Genomic DNA, 17,242 nt, shown 5'->3' with positions numbered 1-17,242 from the left:
TTGTAGCCATTTCTGTATTACTTTTAGTGAAACTTTACTCGCATGGGGATATCAAAGATACTGTCCGATGATTTCCGCATTCTGTTGGGTCAACTCTCTTTGGAATGGGCAAAATATGGATCTCTTCCAATCAGTCGTTTAGATAGTTGTCTTCCAAATTTCTTGGCAGAGAGGAGTGAGTGCCTCATAGATGAGTCAAGGTAGACATAATTTCGACATTATATCAGATAAAAGAAAAAGTACCGTATATCACCCCTAAGTATTAGAAAACTCTATGAAACACTTAAGTTTACCAATATATGTTGCATCTAGATTATAAAGTTGAGCCAGTATTTGTGTAGGAGATCAGCATAACAACACATTTGTTTGGTAAACTTGGAAGAATATGAGGTGGGCAAAGAAATGACAGTATAATGGGTTCAGATGTGGAATCTAAATAATTTCAAAGCACATTAATGTGGACAAGGTCATACAGATAGCATTTTAAAAAATTATGGCAGAAGTAAGATAAGTTGACACGTGGACTAAGAAATTTTTATGCTAATTTAGGATATGGATTTTATCACTACAAAATGTATTCCAAGCATGTAATTGCATTGATATAGTGTATAGATCATACCTAACATAAAGCCACCCTCGTATATGACCGAGGCTATGCTTCTGCAGCTACTATAGCTTGTGTTTATAAAGCAACAGTATTTCAGTATCTGTGATACTTTGTCTGGCCTGATGATCACTGAAGAATAGAATGGACTGTTATGAGGACCATTAATTCCTCATTTGATGATCTGTTTTGTGGATGACTTTACAGTTGCTGCTATATATGCTATATGACACTGTGGGCTAGTGCATTAAAGTTGTTTGAACTGCAAGTTTCGTGGCTTAAGCTCACCATCTGCTCCCTGGAAACCCTTATACAGGGTCGCTATGGGCCAGAATCGACTCAACAGCACTTAACAGCATGTCTATAGATACTAATCTAAACTTCAGGGTTTGTTGGGAGAGAGCCATGATACAGACTTACAGCTCTGGCCAACATTAAACCATTCAGTATCCTCTTGTTCTGTTCAAACAACTTCCTCTTGATCTAGGTACAGGTTCCTCATGAGCTTAATTAAATATTCTGAAATGCCCATTTTCATGTGCTATCCAGATTTTTGTCATGATCCACATAATCAAATGCCTTTCCAGAGTCAATAAAGCACAAGCGCACATCTTTCTGTGCTTTCAGCCAAAATCTATCTGACGTCAGTAATGATGTGCCTTGTTCCACATCTTCTTCTGAATCTCTCTTGAATTCTGGCAGCTCCCTGTTGATGTACTCTTGCAATCATTTTAAGTTATTTTCAGTAAAATTTTAATTGTATGTGATATTAATAATGTTGTTCAATGATTTTCTCATTCCACTGGTCACTTCTCTTGGGATGGGTCACAAATTTATGGATCTCTCCCAATCAATTGACCAGATATCTGTCTTCCAGATTTCTTAACTTAGACGAATGAGTGTCTCCAGTGTTTTATCAGTTTGTTGAAATATTTCAATTTGTATCCCATCAATTCCTGGAGCCTTGCTTTTCACAAATGCTTTCAGTGCATCTTGTTGTTGTTATGTGCCGTGGAATTGGTTCTAACTCATAACGACCTTGTACAGGGTTTCCGAGGCTGTAAATTTTTACGGGAGCAGAACGCCTCATCTTTCTCCCGTGGAGCGAGCAGCTGGTAGTTTCGAACTGCTGACCTTGTGGCTCACAGCTGGATTTGTAACCACTATCCTATCAGAGCTCTATTCAGTGCACGTTAGACTTCTTTTAATACCATCGGATTTTTATCTTATGCTACCTCTTGAAATGCGGCTGGGGAAGAGCGGCCTCCTCAAAGTAGAGTTGACCATGATGATGCGAATGGACCTTCATTTGCTGAAGGGGCACAACTCAGAATGAAGAGAAACAGCTGTAAGCATCCATTAATAATCAAAACATGGAATGTATGAAGTATGAATCTAGGAAAATTGGACATTGTCAAAAATGAAATAAAATGCATAAATATCAATATCCTAGGCATTAGTGAACTGAAATGGGCTGGTATTGGCCATTTTGACCCTGACAATCACATGATTTACTATACCAGGAATGACAAATTGAAGAGGAATGGCGTCGCATTCATCATCAAAAAGAAGATATAAAGATATGCCATGAGGTACAGTGTTGTCTGTGATAGGATACTATCCATGAACCTATAGGGAAGACCAATTTATGCCACTATTATTCAAATTTATGCACCAACCATTAAAGCCAGTGAGGATGAAATTGAAGAATTCTACCAACTTCTTCCACTTGAAATTGATTAAATATGCAATCGAGATGTATTGATCATTATTGGCAACTGGAATGCAAAGGTTGGAAACAAAGAGGAATGATCAGTAGTTGGAATATATGGCCTTGGTGATAGAAATGATGCTAGAGATCGCATGATAAATTCTGCAAAACCAATGATTTGTTCATTTCAAATACCTTTCCTAAACAGCATAAGAGATGACTATACACATGGACCTCACCAGATGGAATACACAGAAATCAAATTGACTGTATCCATGGAAAGAGATGGTGGAAAAGCTCCATACCATCAGCTAAAACAAGGCCAGGGGAAGATTGTAGAACAGACAATCAGTTGCTTATATGCATTTTCATTATGCATTTTCAGACTGAAGCTGAAGAAAATGAAAACAAATCCATGAGAACCAAAATATGACCTTGAATACATCCCACCTGAATTTAGAGATCATCTGAAGAACAGATTTGATGCATTAAACACTAAAGACCAAAGACCAGAGGAGTTGTGGGATGACATCAAGAACATCATACATGAAGAAAGCAAAAAGTCATTGAGAAGACAAGAAAGAAGGAAAGGCTCAAAATTGATGTCAGAAGAGACACTGAAACTTGCTCGCCAGCATAGAGATGCTAAAGCAAATGGAAGAAATGAGGAGGTCCAAGAGCTGAACAGAAAATATCATAGGCCAGCTCAACAAGACAAAGTCAAATACTACAGCAGAATGTGCAGAGATCTGGAATTAGAGAACTGAAATGGAAGAACACGCTCAGCATTTTTCAAGCTGAGGGAACTGAAGAAAAAATTCAAGCCTTCGCTTTTGTTATTGAAGGATTCTCTGGGCAAATTATTGAGTGATGCAGAGGGCATCAAAAGAAGATGAAAGGAATACACAATGTCACTATATCAAAAAGAACTGGTTAATGTTTCAACTGTTTCAAGAGGTAGCATATGATCAAGGGCCAATGATACTGAAGGAAGAAGTCCAAGGTGCATTGAAGAAATTGGCAAAGACCAAGACACCGGGAATTAATGGAATATAAATAGAAATCTTTCATCACAGTTTTGTGGCACTGGAGACACTCATTCATCTATGCCAAGAAATTTGGAAGGCAACTATGTGGCCAACTGATTGGAAGAGATTCGTATTTGTGCCCATTCCAAAGAGAGATGACCCAAAGGAATGTGGAAATCATTGGACAATATCTTTGATATCCCGTGTGAGTAAAGCTTTACTCAATGTAGTACAGAAACAGCTGCAACAATACATTGACAGAGAACTTCCAAAGGTTCAAGCTGGATTCAGAAGAGGACGTGGAATGAGGAATGTTATTACTGACATCAGATGGACCTTGACTGAAAGCAGAGAATACCAGGAAGATGTTTACGTATGCTTTCTTGACTACACAAAGGCTTTGATTATGTGGATCATGACAAGCTATGGACAACATTGCGAAGTATGAATATTCCAGAACACTTAATTGTGCTCATGAGGAACCTGTACATGGACCAAGAAGCAGTTGTTCGAACAAAACATGGAAACACCGAATAGTTTAAAATTGGGAAAGGTGTGCGCAACAGGGTTGTATTCTTTCACCATACATATTCAACCTGTATGCTGAGCAAATAATCCGAGAAGCTGGGTTCTATGAAGAAAAACGTGTCATCAGGATTGGAGGAAGACTCATTAACAACCTGAGATATGCAGATGATACAACCTTGCTTGCTGAAAGTGAAGAGGATTTAAAATACTTACCGATGAAGATTGAAGAGTACAGCCTTCGGTATGAATTACATCTCAATGTAAAGAAAACAAAAATTCTCACCGCGGGATTAATAAACAACATTTTTATCAATGGAGAAAAGATGAAGTTGTTGAAGTTGTCAAGGACAATGTTCTTCTTGGATCAACCATTAACACTCATAGAAGCAGCAGTCAAGAAATCAAATGATGTACAGCATTGGACAAATCTGCTGCACAAGAGCTTTGTAAAGTGTTGAAGAGCAAAGATGTCAGCTTGAGGAGTAAGGTGCGCCTGACCCAAGCCATGGTATTTTCAATAACCTCATATGCATGTGAAAGTAGTAAATAGTGAATAGGAAGATGGTAGAAGAATTGATGCATTTAAATTATGGTGTTAGAGAGGAATATTGAAAGTACTATGGGCTGCCAAAAGAATAAACAAATCTGTGTTGGAAGAAGTGCAGCCAGAGTGCTCCTTGGAGGCCAGGATGGCCAACCCTGTTGCTTCAAAAACTAGGAGAACACTTGTCTGTAAAAGGACAGGCATTAGAGAGGGCGATTTATAGGAAAACATACTACATAGTGGCGACATCCTGTTTGTTTTGTTTTGATTTGTTGCTTGGCTTTTCCTCTCTTCAGCTTCAGTTATGGGTTAGCAGTTTAGGATGTAAATATTTACAAGATGCAATTACTCCTTTGCTAGTCTTAATCTCCTCTTTGAAGCTTGCCTATTATTGCCACATGCACCTGAGCAATTATATGAATTATTGTAAGAAACAGACATGGATGCAGTGCCCTCTGATCTGTACTGACGTCACAAAGGGGAAGAATAATGAAACTCAGGATCAGCCCATACCAGATTTCTATGCCTCCAGCCTTCTCTACCAGTTCTGACACCATCGATTTCCCACAGCATTCTCTACTTCTCACAATTCATTGCAATGGCCACACAGAACTTAGTACTCTCAATTATGGGGTTTCTTTGTGGATTTAATTGGGTACAGTTGAGGATCAGAGGTGCTCAAGGCACAGTTCTTTAGTCAGGACGGACTGTCACGTCTGCTGTGCTGAGACAGCGTTCTCTCACATCCTCAGCCCTGCTCAGGCAATGTTACAAAGCTGTTTTAGGACCACTGATAAATGCCTAAAGGACACATTACTCCACCATAAGCCTCAACCTGGGGCTCTTGACTCCAGTTCCATAGGTCAGCAAACCTAGCTTCCCCAGTTAAGTGTCTATAGGCATCTTGCTCCACAAACAAGCGCCTGTTAGAAGACACTCACCTTTACTTGCTCATTAGGCCAGGAAGCCTAAAGCCCAATGGGCTTTATCAGTAACTCTGTCTCGTGCTCTGGCTTTTACTTTTGCTGCTGCAGTCCTTTGCCACTTCCCTGGTGTCACAACCTTTCTCTTGGCATGAGGACGTTCAGCACAGGGTCTTGGCTCGCTCTTCCTGCTTCTGATATGACTACTTTTCTACCTACATGAGAGTTCCAAGGTTTTGTAATCACAATGAACCCGGTTAACAGTCATTCACAACTGAATCATATAATCCTGTCATCATCTTCTCCCACCCGCTGTTACCCACAGTCACCAAGAAAAACGTTGTTTGGTGGGAGTTAAAAAGACTATGACTAGAGGAAACACATTAAATAATTCTTTGCACCATAACTATACATGGTAACATAGCAGAAACTATATTACTGCTCACAAGGGGCCAGCCTTTGCCACATACAGGTTTTCCTGGGTTCTCAGAATGTTGGTCAACAACTTATTACAACTTTCTTTGAGGTAGTGGATGCCATTTAAAAATAGTAGCAGTTTCATATTGAAATTACGGGGCTGTACTTGCTCTCTGGCAGCATTCAACTAGAGCTGAGTTCCTCCTGTCCCTTTTGGAAGGGGCATATGCTTTATTCCAGTTTTTTGCTTTCATACAGCTATGACTGATTTCCTGAACTCTGAAGCTAAAGATCATTTTTATGCAATTCTGTTTTTTCATTATAGATTCAGAAATGTATCTTGTATTCATGTTAGAAAATGAAATCAAAATGGTTGCTATTTTAGAAATAAATGGAGACTATATTTCTTTATGGAAGTGATGAGTATTGCCATAGGTTTAACATGCAAACCATTTCTTTGCTGAAAGAATACCACTTTAAATCCTATTATGAAACAATCCAGGCTCACTTATTCATTGAGGCTTCTTGTCTGACCTGGTAGGCCTGTGAGTCTTTGACCTCTGAGCTAGTCCATCATCAATATTGTTTCCAGTTTTAAATCATAGCCTATTGAAATGATTTTGGATTAGTTTGAAATAGGCTTTATATCTGATGAAACGTAGAAGTGGATGCCTAATAGAGAGCTAATAGAGAGGTCATGTGATGTAGTTGAATGCTCTCCCTAGTCTAAGTTCTTATCCTCATTTTGGTACTAATTTTAGATCTTAGCCAAGGTACTAAAACATTTGAGGTTTCAGTTTCCTCATATGAAAAATAAGGAGATTGGGCTTTATCAATATCACATACTATTTATTCTAAAGGGCACTAAAAACATTAGCAGTGAGTAAACTCACATATACAAATTGAACATGCAGGTGAACAAGAGAATTGGTCTTTCTTGGCAGTTCAGAATGTTGGGATACTAGCGTTCTCTCCTTTTTTGAATTTTGTGATTCAAGATCTTGTGGCAGCATCTCTCACATCTCTGGTACACAAGTTCTCAGGACCTGACCTCACTGCCTCTTGTCTGCCTACCAGTCTGACTCTGTATTGTTCATTCATTTCATCCCCTTTCAGACTGATATTTACGGCCTGGCAAAGAAGTGTAACTTGACAGAGCGCCAGGTTGAAAGATGGTTTAGAAGTCGGCGGAATCAAGAGAGACCTTGCAGGGTGAAGAAGTTCCAGGAAGCTTGGTAAGACAGAGGGTCAAGGCTCTTGAAATGCTGCAATTTTATGTGGAGAAGGATGCTCATCTCAGAAAGAATACTGAAGTAGGGACAGAAGAAGGCTTCGAACCCAGCTGTCACTTACCAGTAGCGTGTTTTAGACTCGTCACTCATTTACTCTTTGGGCTTCCATTCCCATCTCTTTAAAATGGGAAGAATAGTGCTTACTTTATCTGCCCATCGTTGTTAAGTGCCGTCAAATTGGTTTCGCCTCACAGCAACCTGATACAGGGTTTCTGAGGCTTTAAATCTTGGCAGGAACAGAAAGACTCACCTTTTTCCCATGGAGAAGCTAGTGGGCTTGAACAGCACACCTTGTGGTTTGTAGTCCAGTGCTTATAGTGTGGAACCACTGCACTTGCTTACCTACCCTTTAGAGTTCTTATAAAATGAGAAAATCCATGGAACATTCTAAGCAAGCTACAACCCCTCTAAGATAAATAACAAGTATAAACCCTGGTGTGGTGCTGTAGGATAAGCACTGGACTGGTAACCACAAGATCGGCAGTTCAAACCCACCGTCTGCTCTAGGAAACCCTAGAGTCAGAACAGACTCGATGGCACACAGCAACAACATTTTGGACTTACCCCGAAGTCTAGAAAAATCATAAAAATGTCTTACTTGTTTTTATCTTGTTTAGGGTAGAGATTGACCTCATTTCATAAGACTTTATCGCTTTTTTCTAGTCACATTATAATTGTGAATGGAGAGAATGTGTTAGACTTTTACCCAAACTCCCCGCTGCGGATCGGGCAGTCAGTTTCTCCTGTTTCTCAGTTGGTTTAGCAAGAGGGTCGGGTTGAGCTGGGCCATCAAATAGGATTGTTACCACAGAACTGTTTTCTTTGAATACATTCCGAGAGCACTGAAGATGTACTGGATTAATGTTTTGTTTCGTTTGCGTTGTGGTACCGTAGGTCCCCCTTGGGGGCCGAACTGACACCTCAGTAAAAACGGACACCTGTGGACTCCGTCATTGTTCTTACTTTGTTTCCACTGCTTTAAATCAGACAAATGTATTAGTTGGGTTGCATTAGAGGCCACGTTCTACACACTAGTACTATTCCTTCTTTCTGTTTCTCAAGGTCCTCATATTGTCTAGTAAATTTCACCAAATATTTTTCCTTTGAGAGTGAAATGGACAAGGAACTGAGGTAAGAACTCTCAAATAAACAGAGAGCCTATGGGAAGTCTCAACTTTTGTGACTGCCTTTAACCGACTCTGAGTTTGTGAGTACTGGGAATCTAGCTGCGCCACCAGCTGATGGCAGGGTTCCTCAGACACGCATTTCTATTTACAAACTTCCACTGCCTTTTCCACAGTGGCTCGAGGTATGAAATGGTCTCGTTTGTTCTCTAACTAGCTTCTGTCTGATTTTTCTGACTTGAAAGAGTGCTTAATGTTGTGTTGCCACTGAGGTCAGCGTGGCATGGTGTAGCTCTCTACACCATCACCACAAAACAGTAAAAGTGGAGCTGAATTGCACCTAAAAATACAGAAAACTAAACCCACTGCCGTCTGGTTGATTCGCACGCATACATTGCATCTCCCCCTTGCCCAGCTGTCAGTCATTCTCATGAGCAAATGACTTTTATCTTACATAAGTTCTCCGGACAGGGACTAATTGGCTAACTCTGAGTGAGTCATATTCCAGATGAAGTCTCTGATAAGCTCTTAATGTGTTACTGTGCTTTACTGTGTGCCAGTAATGTTTGTTTGATCCTCCCACCAGTAAGGAGCCCTGGCAGCATAGTGAGTTATGAGCTGGGCTGCTAACTGCAAGGTCAGTAGTTTGGATCTACTAGTTGCTCTGTGGTAGACAGATGAGGCTTTCCTGTAAAGATTTACAGCCTCAGAAACCCTATACTGGGTCGCTGTGAGTCGGAACAGACTTGGTGACACATCACCATCACCCCCACCCACCAGTAGTGTGAGGCAGTCAGGGTAGACAGATGGCTTTAGCACCTTTTAAGAAATGAGAAACTACACATCCATCTTGTTTTAAAGGACTTAAGTTCACCTAGCACTCAAGTCTTCTGTCTTCAGTTCTAGTGCGCTTTCTGCTCCCTCACTCCGTAACCAGCAACCATTTGAATCAACAGGGCCCAAACCCAGGTGTCAATGAGCCACTGAAAGTCTGCCACTGATTTCAGACTACAGAAGGGGATTGTGTGTTCCTCACAGAGGAGCGTGAGTAGCTTCTTCATACTTAGCACTCACTACATTACATCGTATGGAGTTCCAGATTTTAAGAGGGAAGTAAAAATGCAAGGCACTGTCGCTAACTTTACAGTGCTGATTAGAGAGACCAGACTATTACATATGAAACCATAACACCTCTTGTTAACCTCATTCTGATGGTACATGGAACTGCATGCCAGCAGATACACATAGCTGTGTTTCCGTGTCCTGTGGGGTTCAGAGGAGATGGTGTCAATGAGGCCAGAGGAGTCAGAGAAAGGCTTTTTAGAGGAGAGGAGACCAATGCGGGATCTTAGAGTGGGTGGTTTCTATGATAAAAGGAAGCAAGTTTGAGGGCAGCATGTTTCAAGTAAGGCAAAGGCACAAAGCAAGAAATGAGTGTATGCTTAATACATTTAGATCCAGTTGAAGCTTTACCTTACTCTTTAGCAGTGTAAGTTTTGCCTAAGTCAGATAACTGTTAAAAGTTATGAATAAATGAACGGACTAAGTAAAAATGTTAAGCTGTTTAATTGTCCAAGGGCTACACTGTTTACATTATGGAATTTGCTGCAGAAATCTTAGTAAAGGCTATATACCCTGCTGCGTTTTGGACCTCTAAGGATCCTGATGCAGAGCTCTTCCAAAGGATTGTCTGACAGGGAAACGTTCCTCCATAATGTCAGAATGCATTAGCCTCTGAGGGCCTTGCTTACTGTCTTTAATTATGACTTTTAAGCTGGTGTGGCACTCTGGGATAAAGCACTGGACCTTCAGGTCAGTTTGAACCACAAAGCTGGTGGTTCAAACTCACCAGTCATTCTTGGAAACCCTATACAGAGTCACTGTGAGTCTGAACTGACTGTATGGCACTTAAAAAACATTGAAAAGGCTCTTCTTAACAGCATTTAGAATTTCAATCCATAGTAAGAGTGTTTTTTTCCTTTAAATTAAATTTCATGTTATTAGCTGATCCGTTTTCCTTTTAATACATGCCTTTATGCCTAGGAATAAGATGTTTACTGAAAAATGACAGTGTCGTTTTCAAGTACACAAGTGGTAGAGCTATCCCAGTGATTGCAGGTGGCAGAGCTATCCCAGTGATTGCAGGTGGGGCTTTCTTGGCTAGCCAGACCTGGGGGTAGGTGCATGGCCTGCTCCATCCCACCTTTCTCACAATGAGCCCACATCTGGTCCTGACAGCTTCTTATATCACTGGCCCAAGTTCGCTCTGTTCAGTTCCTGCCCTGATTTCACCCTGCAAGCCATCTTCTCTTCTTACCATCTTGCACTCTTTCTCGAAAGATTATTTTTCCACAGTTATGTTTGTCTCAACCTGTCCTGGGAAAAAGAGAGACTTCTTTTTACTTAATGGTCATTTGAAGTAAGTAAAATGTCATTAACAAGCAAATCATGATTAATCTTAGTACCAGTAAAATGCAGAAGTTCTCAAAGATTTTGGTCTCAGGACAAAAGTTCTTAAAATTTTTTGAAGGCCACAAAAAGCTTTTGTCTATGTGTGTTGTATCTATTGATATTTATGGTATTGGACATTCAGACTGAGATCATTACAAAACAGTATTGTTAAGTGCTGTCGTGTCAATTCTAACTCATAGCGACCCTGTATAGGGTGTTAAAGAGAAGCTGATGGGTTTGAACCACCGACCTTGTGGTGAGCAGTCCAATGCTTATCCTACAGCGGAAGACTACACAAAGATGCATTCATTAGCTATCAGAACAATGATGCAATCACTTGATAAATAGCTTCTGGAAAACACCACTGTACAATTGTGACAGAATGAGAGTGAAAAAGACAAATCAAATTCTGGTATTACTATGAAAATATTTTGGACCTCTTGGACCCTGTGAAAGGATATTGGGAGCTTTCAGGGACTCTTGGCTTACAACAATGGGTATACTTGAGTAGGAGTACCTTAGAAAATGTGCCACTTTGTCTTTACTACTTCTCAGTGTGCAACCTTGGGGAAAATGTACACTGATCTCTCTGAACCTCAGTTACCTTATGATTTCCTAATCTACTTTTCAGAATTGCTTTGAGAATTAAGCAACAGTCCATGGAAAGAAGATCATTATATTCCCTACTCCACAGGCTGTTGTGGAGATACATGACATAACACTTGTGTGCTTCACAAAGAGTCCAAAAGTCCATCTGTTAGGAAACGAGATGACCTGCACCACCCAGACTCCCCTCTGCCTCTGTCTCTGGTGTTGCTGCTTCTCTGGTTAGGATCCCACATTCTACTCATGCTCTTCCTTCTTGATGGTCCTAGGCTGGACTAGGTATTTTCATAATAATACTCGTTTCCGTTTGTTGCTCAGTTCATAGTCAACAAACTATGATTGGGATTTTCGCAAATTATCGTTAATCCAGTTTACGTTTTGAAGGAGGGGTTTTTGTTTTGGGGTTTTTTGTTTTTTTCCCTACTTTACAGATGAGCAAGTTAAGTGACTTACCCAAAATTAGAACCTGTTGCTATGAAGTCAGTTCTGATTCTCTGCCACCCCAGGTATTACAAGCTAGAACTACACCCCATAGGATTTTCCTGACTAACCTTTACAGGACCAGGGCATCAGGTCTCGCCTCTGAAGTGCTGCTGGGTGGGCTTGAACTGCCTACTTTGAAGTTAGCAGCTGAGTGAAGCCATGTGCTGCTCAGGATGCATTATCCAAGATTACAGATACTGAGTAAATGGGGGAACCAGAATATGAACCAACATTAAAAACCATTGTAAATTGGGTGAAAGTTTACAGAGCACATCATCAGTTTTACATTCAACAAATCCTCCACACGTGGTTTCCTCTCACCGTTTGCGGTCCCTTAGATGCCACATCACCACTTATCCCACTTCCTCCCTGGGTTTCTTGTTTCTGCTCCTTCTTCTTTCCCAAGTCTTCTGAACTCTGTCCCCGGGTCAATGCTACCCTTGTGTTGTTATTTCCCCTGTAGAATTATCTATTGCTTGGCTGAAAATTGAGCCATGAGGTGAGTTCAGTTCTAGATCTGCAGGCTGACTGTGTGAGGCAACATCCCGGGTTACAACCAGTTTCTCTCCCACTGGTAAGCCTTGTCTAGGTGGTGGTGTTGTTCCACGTTTTCCCCACTCTAACAAGGACCTTTCAGAGCAGCTGTTAGTGGTAGTTAGTTACTATCGTCTGACCTCAGGGTCCCGGATACTGATGTTCCTGTGGTCCACTTGTCTATTGGATTGGTTTCCATGCATCTGCCAGTTTTCATCACTCTTCTGTCCTTTGGATCGGGAGAGACCAGTAGTTGCACCATTATTATAAAAAAATCAAGACAAAGTTTTCACACTAAAGGAAATATGATTTGATGGTTACCAGGGATACAATGGAAAGGGGAGTAATTCATTGATTAGAGGATGCTGTTGCTAAGTACCGCTGAGTTGTTTCCATATCATAGCAACCCTGTACAGGATTTTCAAGGAGTGGCTGGTGAGTGTGAACTACCAACCTTGTGGTTCACACCAACCTTGCAATCAAGTGCTTATCTTACAGCACCACACCAGGACTCCGGTTAGAGGATAGACATGTGTTAACTGGGTAAATGAGAAGGCAATACGCAATAAGAGAAGGTTGGCAAAAAAAATGATAGAGGCAGAGGAAGACACAGGGAGGAACGTAAGAGTGAAAAGCAACAGAGATCAGTACTGTATGTCAATTACCTTTACAAGAGAGTAAGGACTTTTCTTTCTTTTGGCAGCTGGCGATTTATATTTTATTTAATAATGACTGTGGCTGGAATTGCCTTCCTTTATGATGTAAGTTGTCTTTTTGATGTCTTTAATTGTAATTTGTCTTTAATTTTTAAAATCTTGCCTGTGAATTGCTTTTACATATAATACTTTCAGTGTGTGACACTCAGACTTTTAGCCTGAGTTTGTTGTTGTTGTTAAGTGCCATCAAGTCAGTTCTGACCCATAGCAACTCTGTATAGGGTTTCCGAAGAGTGGCTGGTGAGCTTGAACTACCGACCTTGTGTTTCAAACAGACCTTGCAGTTCAGCACATTAACCCACATTCACTCATCCTGATTTACCTAAAGGAGCTTTGGTAGCAAAGTGGATTACGAGCTGAGCTTCTAACCAAAAGACCAGCAGTTCGAATCTACCAGCTGCTCCATGGGAGAAAGATGAAACTTTCTGTTCCCGTAAAGGTTTACAGCCTTGGAAACCCTATGCAGAGTTGCTATGAGTCGGAACCAAATCCACAGCACATAGCCACCACCGCCATTTACCTGACATTTGTCTCATTCAGTTAGTTTATAGTGAATATAATTACATCTTAATATTTATTTTCTATGCCACCTGTTGTCTAGGATTTGTTCTAAGGTATAATACTTTCTGTAAGACAACCAGCTTTTAGAGATTTCCTTCAAGATTCTTAGAATAATTTACTGCTACAGAAGCAGTAACATAATTGGCTCAGGAATAATCTTGTTAATACAAGGTGGTGTCAAAAATTCATGGAAAAATTGAATGAAAAGATATATGGAGTTTTTCCATGAAGTTTTTGAAGCCCCCACATGTTTTCATTCATTTGAAACAATTTTCCTCTTAAGATAGCATTGTTTCATGGATTCAGATTCATTAGAAGTAGTAACTTTCTCATGGTTGTTGTAGAGAAATATGTAGAATGATAGCAGCAGGTGTATGGTAAAAGCACATATTGCTGAGCATCTTTGCCTCCTATAAATGACATCAAGAAGAGCTTATGTTATATGCTGAAGTCCACCTCTAACCCTGACGAACCTTTCTTCTCTTTGTATCTTCAGAAGCCTTGGGCATATAACCTATGGGAGGTCTGGAATGGTTATCCGAAACAGGTAAGTCCCTATGATCCAGTTCCTCCTTTACTTTCATAGTGAGTGTATCTTACTAGTGTTACTATTCCTCCTATATATCTATCTACTGCTTGGCTAAAAGAGGATGAGTTCCTTTCCAGACCTGGAGGGTGGTCGATGGCCACAGTCTCAGGTTCTTCCAGTTTCTTTCTGGCTAGTAAGCCATGTCTTATGTATTTAAAAAATAATTTTGAGTTTTGTTCCACACAGTATGCCACGCTATCCAGGACCTTCTAATGCAATCCGTGTCAGAGTAGTTGGCAGTGGTAGCTGGGCACCATCTAGTTCTTCTGGTCTCAGAGGTTCTGGAGACTAGTGTCACACATTCCATTAGTCTGTTGGACTAGCTGATCCCAAACATCTTAAATTCTTATCACTCTTCTTTCTTCTGCACATAGACCAAAAGTTGCACCTTAGATGGCCGCTCATGAGCTTTTAGTATCCCTGACACTACTCACGCAAGTAGGATGCACATCATTGTCTTTGTGGACTATGTTGTGCCAACTGACCATGGTGTTCCCCCAAGACTCCTATTGTCCTGAGCGCACAGGCTCAGCTATTCCTTGCCTTGAAATGTTTGATAATTCCAGTTTTCATCATTTTGCCTGCTGTATACTATACTCAACCACATTCACAGCTGTGTTTGCAGGAAAGGCAAATATTCATGTACCAATTTCCTCTTTTACACTCTTGTGTATCTCTGGGAAATATAAATATATACATTGTTGTTGTTGTTAAGTGCCATCGAGTCTGCTCCAACCCATAACGACCCTGTATACGGTTTCTGAGGAGCGGCTGGTGATCTTGAACCACAGTCCAGTGCATTAACCCTCAGTACCACACCAGGAGTCCTGCAAAATTGGTTTGAACTGCAAGGTTGGTGGTTCAAGCTCACCAGCTGCTCCTTGGAAACCCTATACAGGGTCGCTATGGGTTGGAGCCGACTTGACGGCACCTATCAACAACAACAGCGTACATACACGTCTACACACATTCTACTCTTCCTCCCGCAGTCATTCAGTGAGTGTCTCGTTCACGCACCGACCCGCAAAATGTTGTTGCTCCCTTTAACCCTTGTATCCCACCCCTGCCTGCCTTCCAGTTTGGGCTTTTCTTTCTTTCTTGTCTTTTTAATGAACTTTTGTTTTCTTCATTTATGATATCCTTGATGTCATCCCAACCCGTCTGGTCTTTGGGCATTCATATTCCCCACAGCTCGTCTCGTCTTTGGGCATTAGTATTCAGTGCATCAATTCTATTTTTGAGATGGTCTCTAAATGAAGGTGAAATAAACTTTGACTTCCCTGGACTTGCTTTACTTTTTTTTGGCTTCAACTTGAATTTGCATACGAGCAATTGATGATCTATTTCACAGTCAGCTCCTGACCTTGTTCTGACTGATGCTATTGCATTTCTCCATCATCTTTTCCCCCATGGATGTAGTCAGTTTGATTCTTGTGTATTCCATCTTGTGAGTAGTCATCATTTAGGTTGCTAAAACAAAGGTATTTCCAATGAATAGATCATTGGAAATCTTGCAGAAGTCCATCATGCATTCTCTGCCATCACCTAAGCCATGTTTTCCAGCTATGGATCCTTGTTTGTTTCCAACTTTTGCTATTGTAATTATCAAAACATCTTGACTGTATGTATGCTTGATCAATTTTAGATTGCAGGAATTGGTAAAACCATGAATGCCTTCATCTCCGACTTTGGTGATCGTTGAGTCCCTTTGAATAATAGTTCTACTCACTGGCCTTCCATGTAGCCGTATGGACGCTATTACGGTCACTGCTGTACTTCAGGATAAGTCTTGAAATGTCATTTTTGACAATGAATGTGACACAGTTCCTATCTGGTAATTTGGCATCACCAGCATAGAAGACCATATAATTGCCTGATTCATAATGTCAAATACCAGCCAGTTTCAGCTCTCTGGTGCCGAGGATATCTACCTTCAAGTGTTTCATTTTGGCTTTGACAACTTCCAATTTTCCTAGATCTATACTTTGTACAGAGTCCTGGTGTGATGCTATGGATTAATGCATTGGACTGCAAAGTTAGTTTGAGTGCAGGGTCAGTGGTTCAAGCCCACCAACTCCTTGGGAATCCTATACAGGATTGCTGTGGATTAGAACCAACTTAATGACACCTAACAACAACAAATACTTTGTATATGCCAAGTTTTGATTATTAATGGCTAGCTGTGTTTGTTTTTCTCTCACTTTGAGATGTGCCACATCAGCATGTGAAGATCTACATCATTAGATGGGCTTAAGCTTTGGGATCTTCGTGTGCTGATGTGGCACATCTCAAAGTGAGAAAAAAGCAGACACAGCTATCCATTAATAATCAAAACTTGACTTTGAGCAGACAGCTATTCTGCAATCATATTTTGAGTGCCTTCTAACCCGACAGTCTCGTCGTCTGGCACTTTATCAAACAACATTCTGCTGTTATTCACAAGGTTTTCACTGGCCAATTTTTTTTGAAGTAGATCACCAGGTCCTTCTTAGTCTGGAAGCTCTGATCAAACCTGTCCAACAAATATCCCTGCTGATATTTGAAATACTTGGCTGTTGTTAGGTGCCTCAAGTTGATACCAACTCATAGCAACCCTATGTGCAACAACATGAAACACTGCCCGGTTCTGCGTCAACCTCAGAATTGTTGCTACGCTAGAGTCCATTGTGGCTGCCACTGTGCCAATCCATCTCATTGGGGGTCTTCTTTTTTTGCTGACCCTCCACTTTACCAAGCATAATATTCTTCTTCAGAGACTGGTCCCTCCTGATTATATGTCTGAAGTATGAAAGACGAAGCCTGACCATCCCGGTTTCTAAGGAACATTCTGGCTATACTTCTTCCAACACAGTTTGATTGGTTCGTTCTTTTGGCAGTCCACGGTACTTTTAATTTTCTCCTCCAACACCATAACTCAAATGCATCAGTTCTCCTATGGTCTTCCTATTCACTGTCCAGCTTTCACATGCATATGAGGTTATTGAAAAGACCATGGCTTGGGTTAGGAGCACCTTAGTCCTCAAACTGACATCTTTGCTCTTCAACACTTTAAACAGTTCTTGTGCAGCAGATTTGCCTAATGAAATACATCGTTTGATTTCTTGACTGCTGCTTCCTTGAGTGCTGATGGT

General features: G+C 40.8%; 1 protein-coding gene across 1 annotated transcript in view; it reads left to right on the top strand.

Moving 5' to 3' along the window:
- Positions 1-17,242, top strand: part of CERS3 (ceramide synthase 3) — an 81,780-nt gene that overhangs the window by 19,369 nt on the left and 45,169 nt on the right. The window contains exons 3-5 of the mRNA XM_006872153.1: positions 6,872-6,990; positions 12,949-13,006; positions 14,019-14,069. Of these exons, the coding sequence (XP_006872215.1) occupies positions 6,872-6,990; positions 12,949-13,006; positions 14,019-14,069 (228 nt within the window). The remainder of the gene's footprint in view (positions 1-6,871; positions 6,991-12,948; positions 13,007-14,018; positions 14,070-17,242) is intronic.

Source organism: Chrysochloris asiatica, unplaced genomic scaffold (assembly GCF_000296735.1).
Source record: "Chrysochloris asiatica unplaced genomic scaffold, ChrAsi1.0 scaffold00184, whole genome shotgun sequence".
NCBI lineage: Eukaryota > Metazoa > Chordata > Mammalia > Afrosoricida > Chrysochloridae > Chrysochloris > Chrysochloris asiatica.
This window is presented reverse-complemented; position numbering and strand designations above follow the sequence as displayed.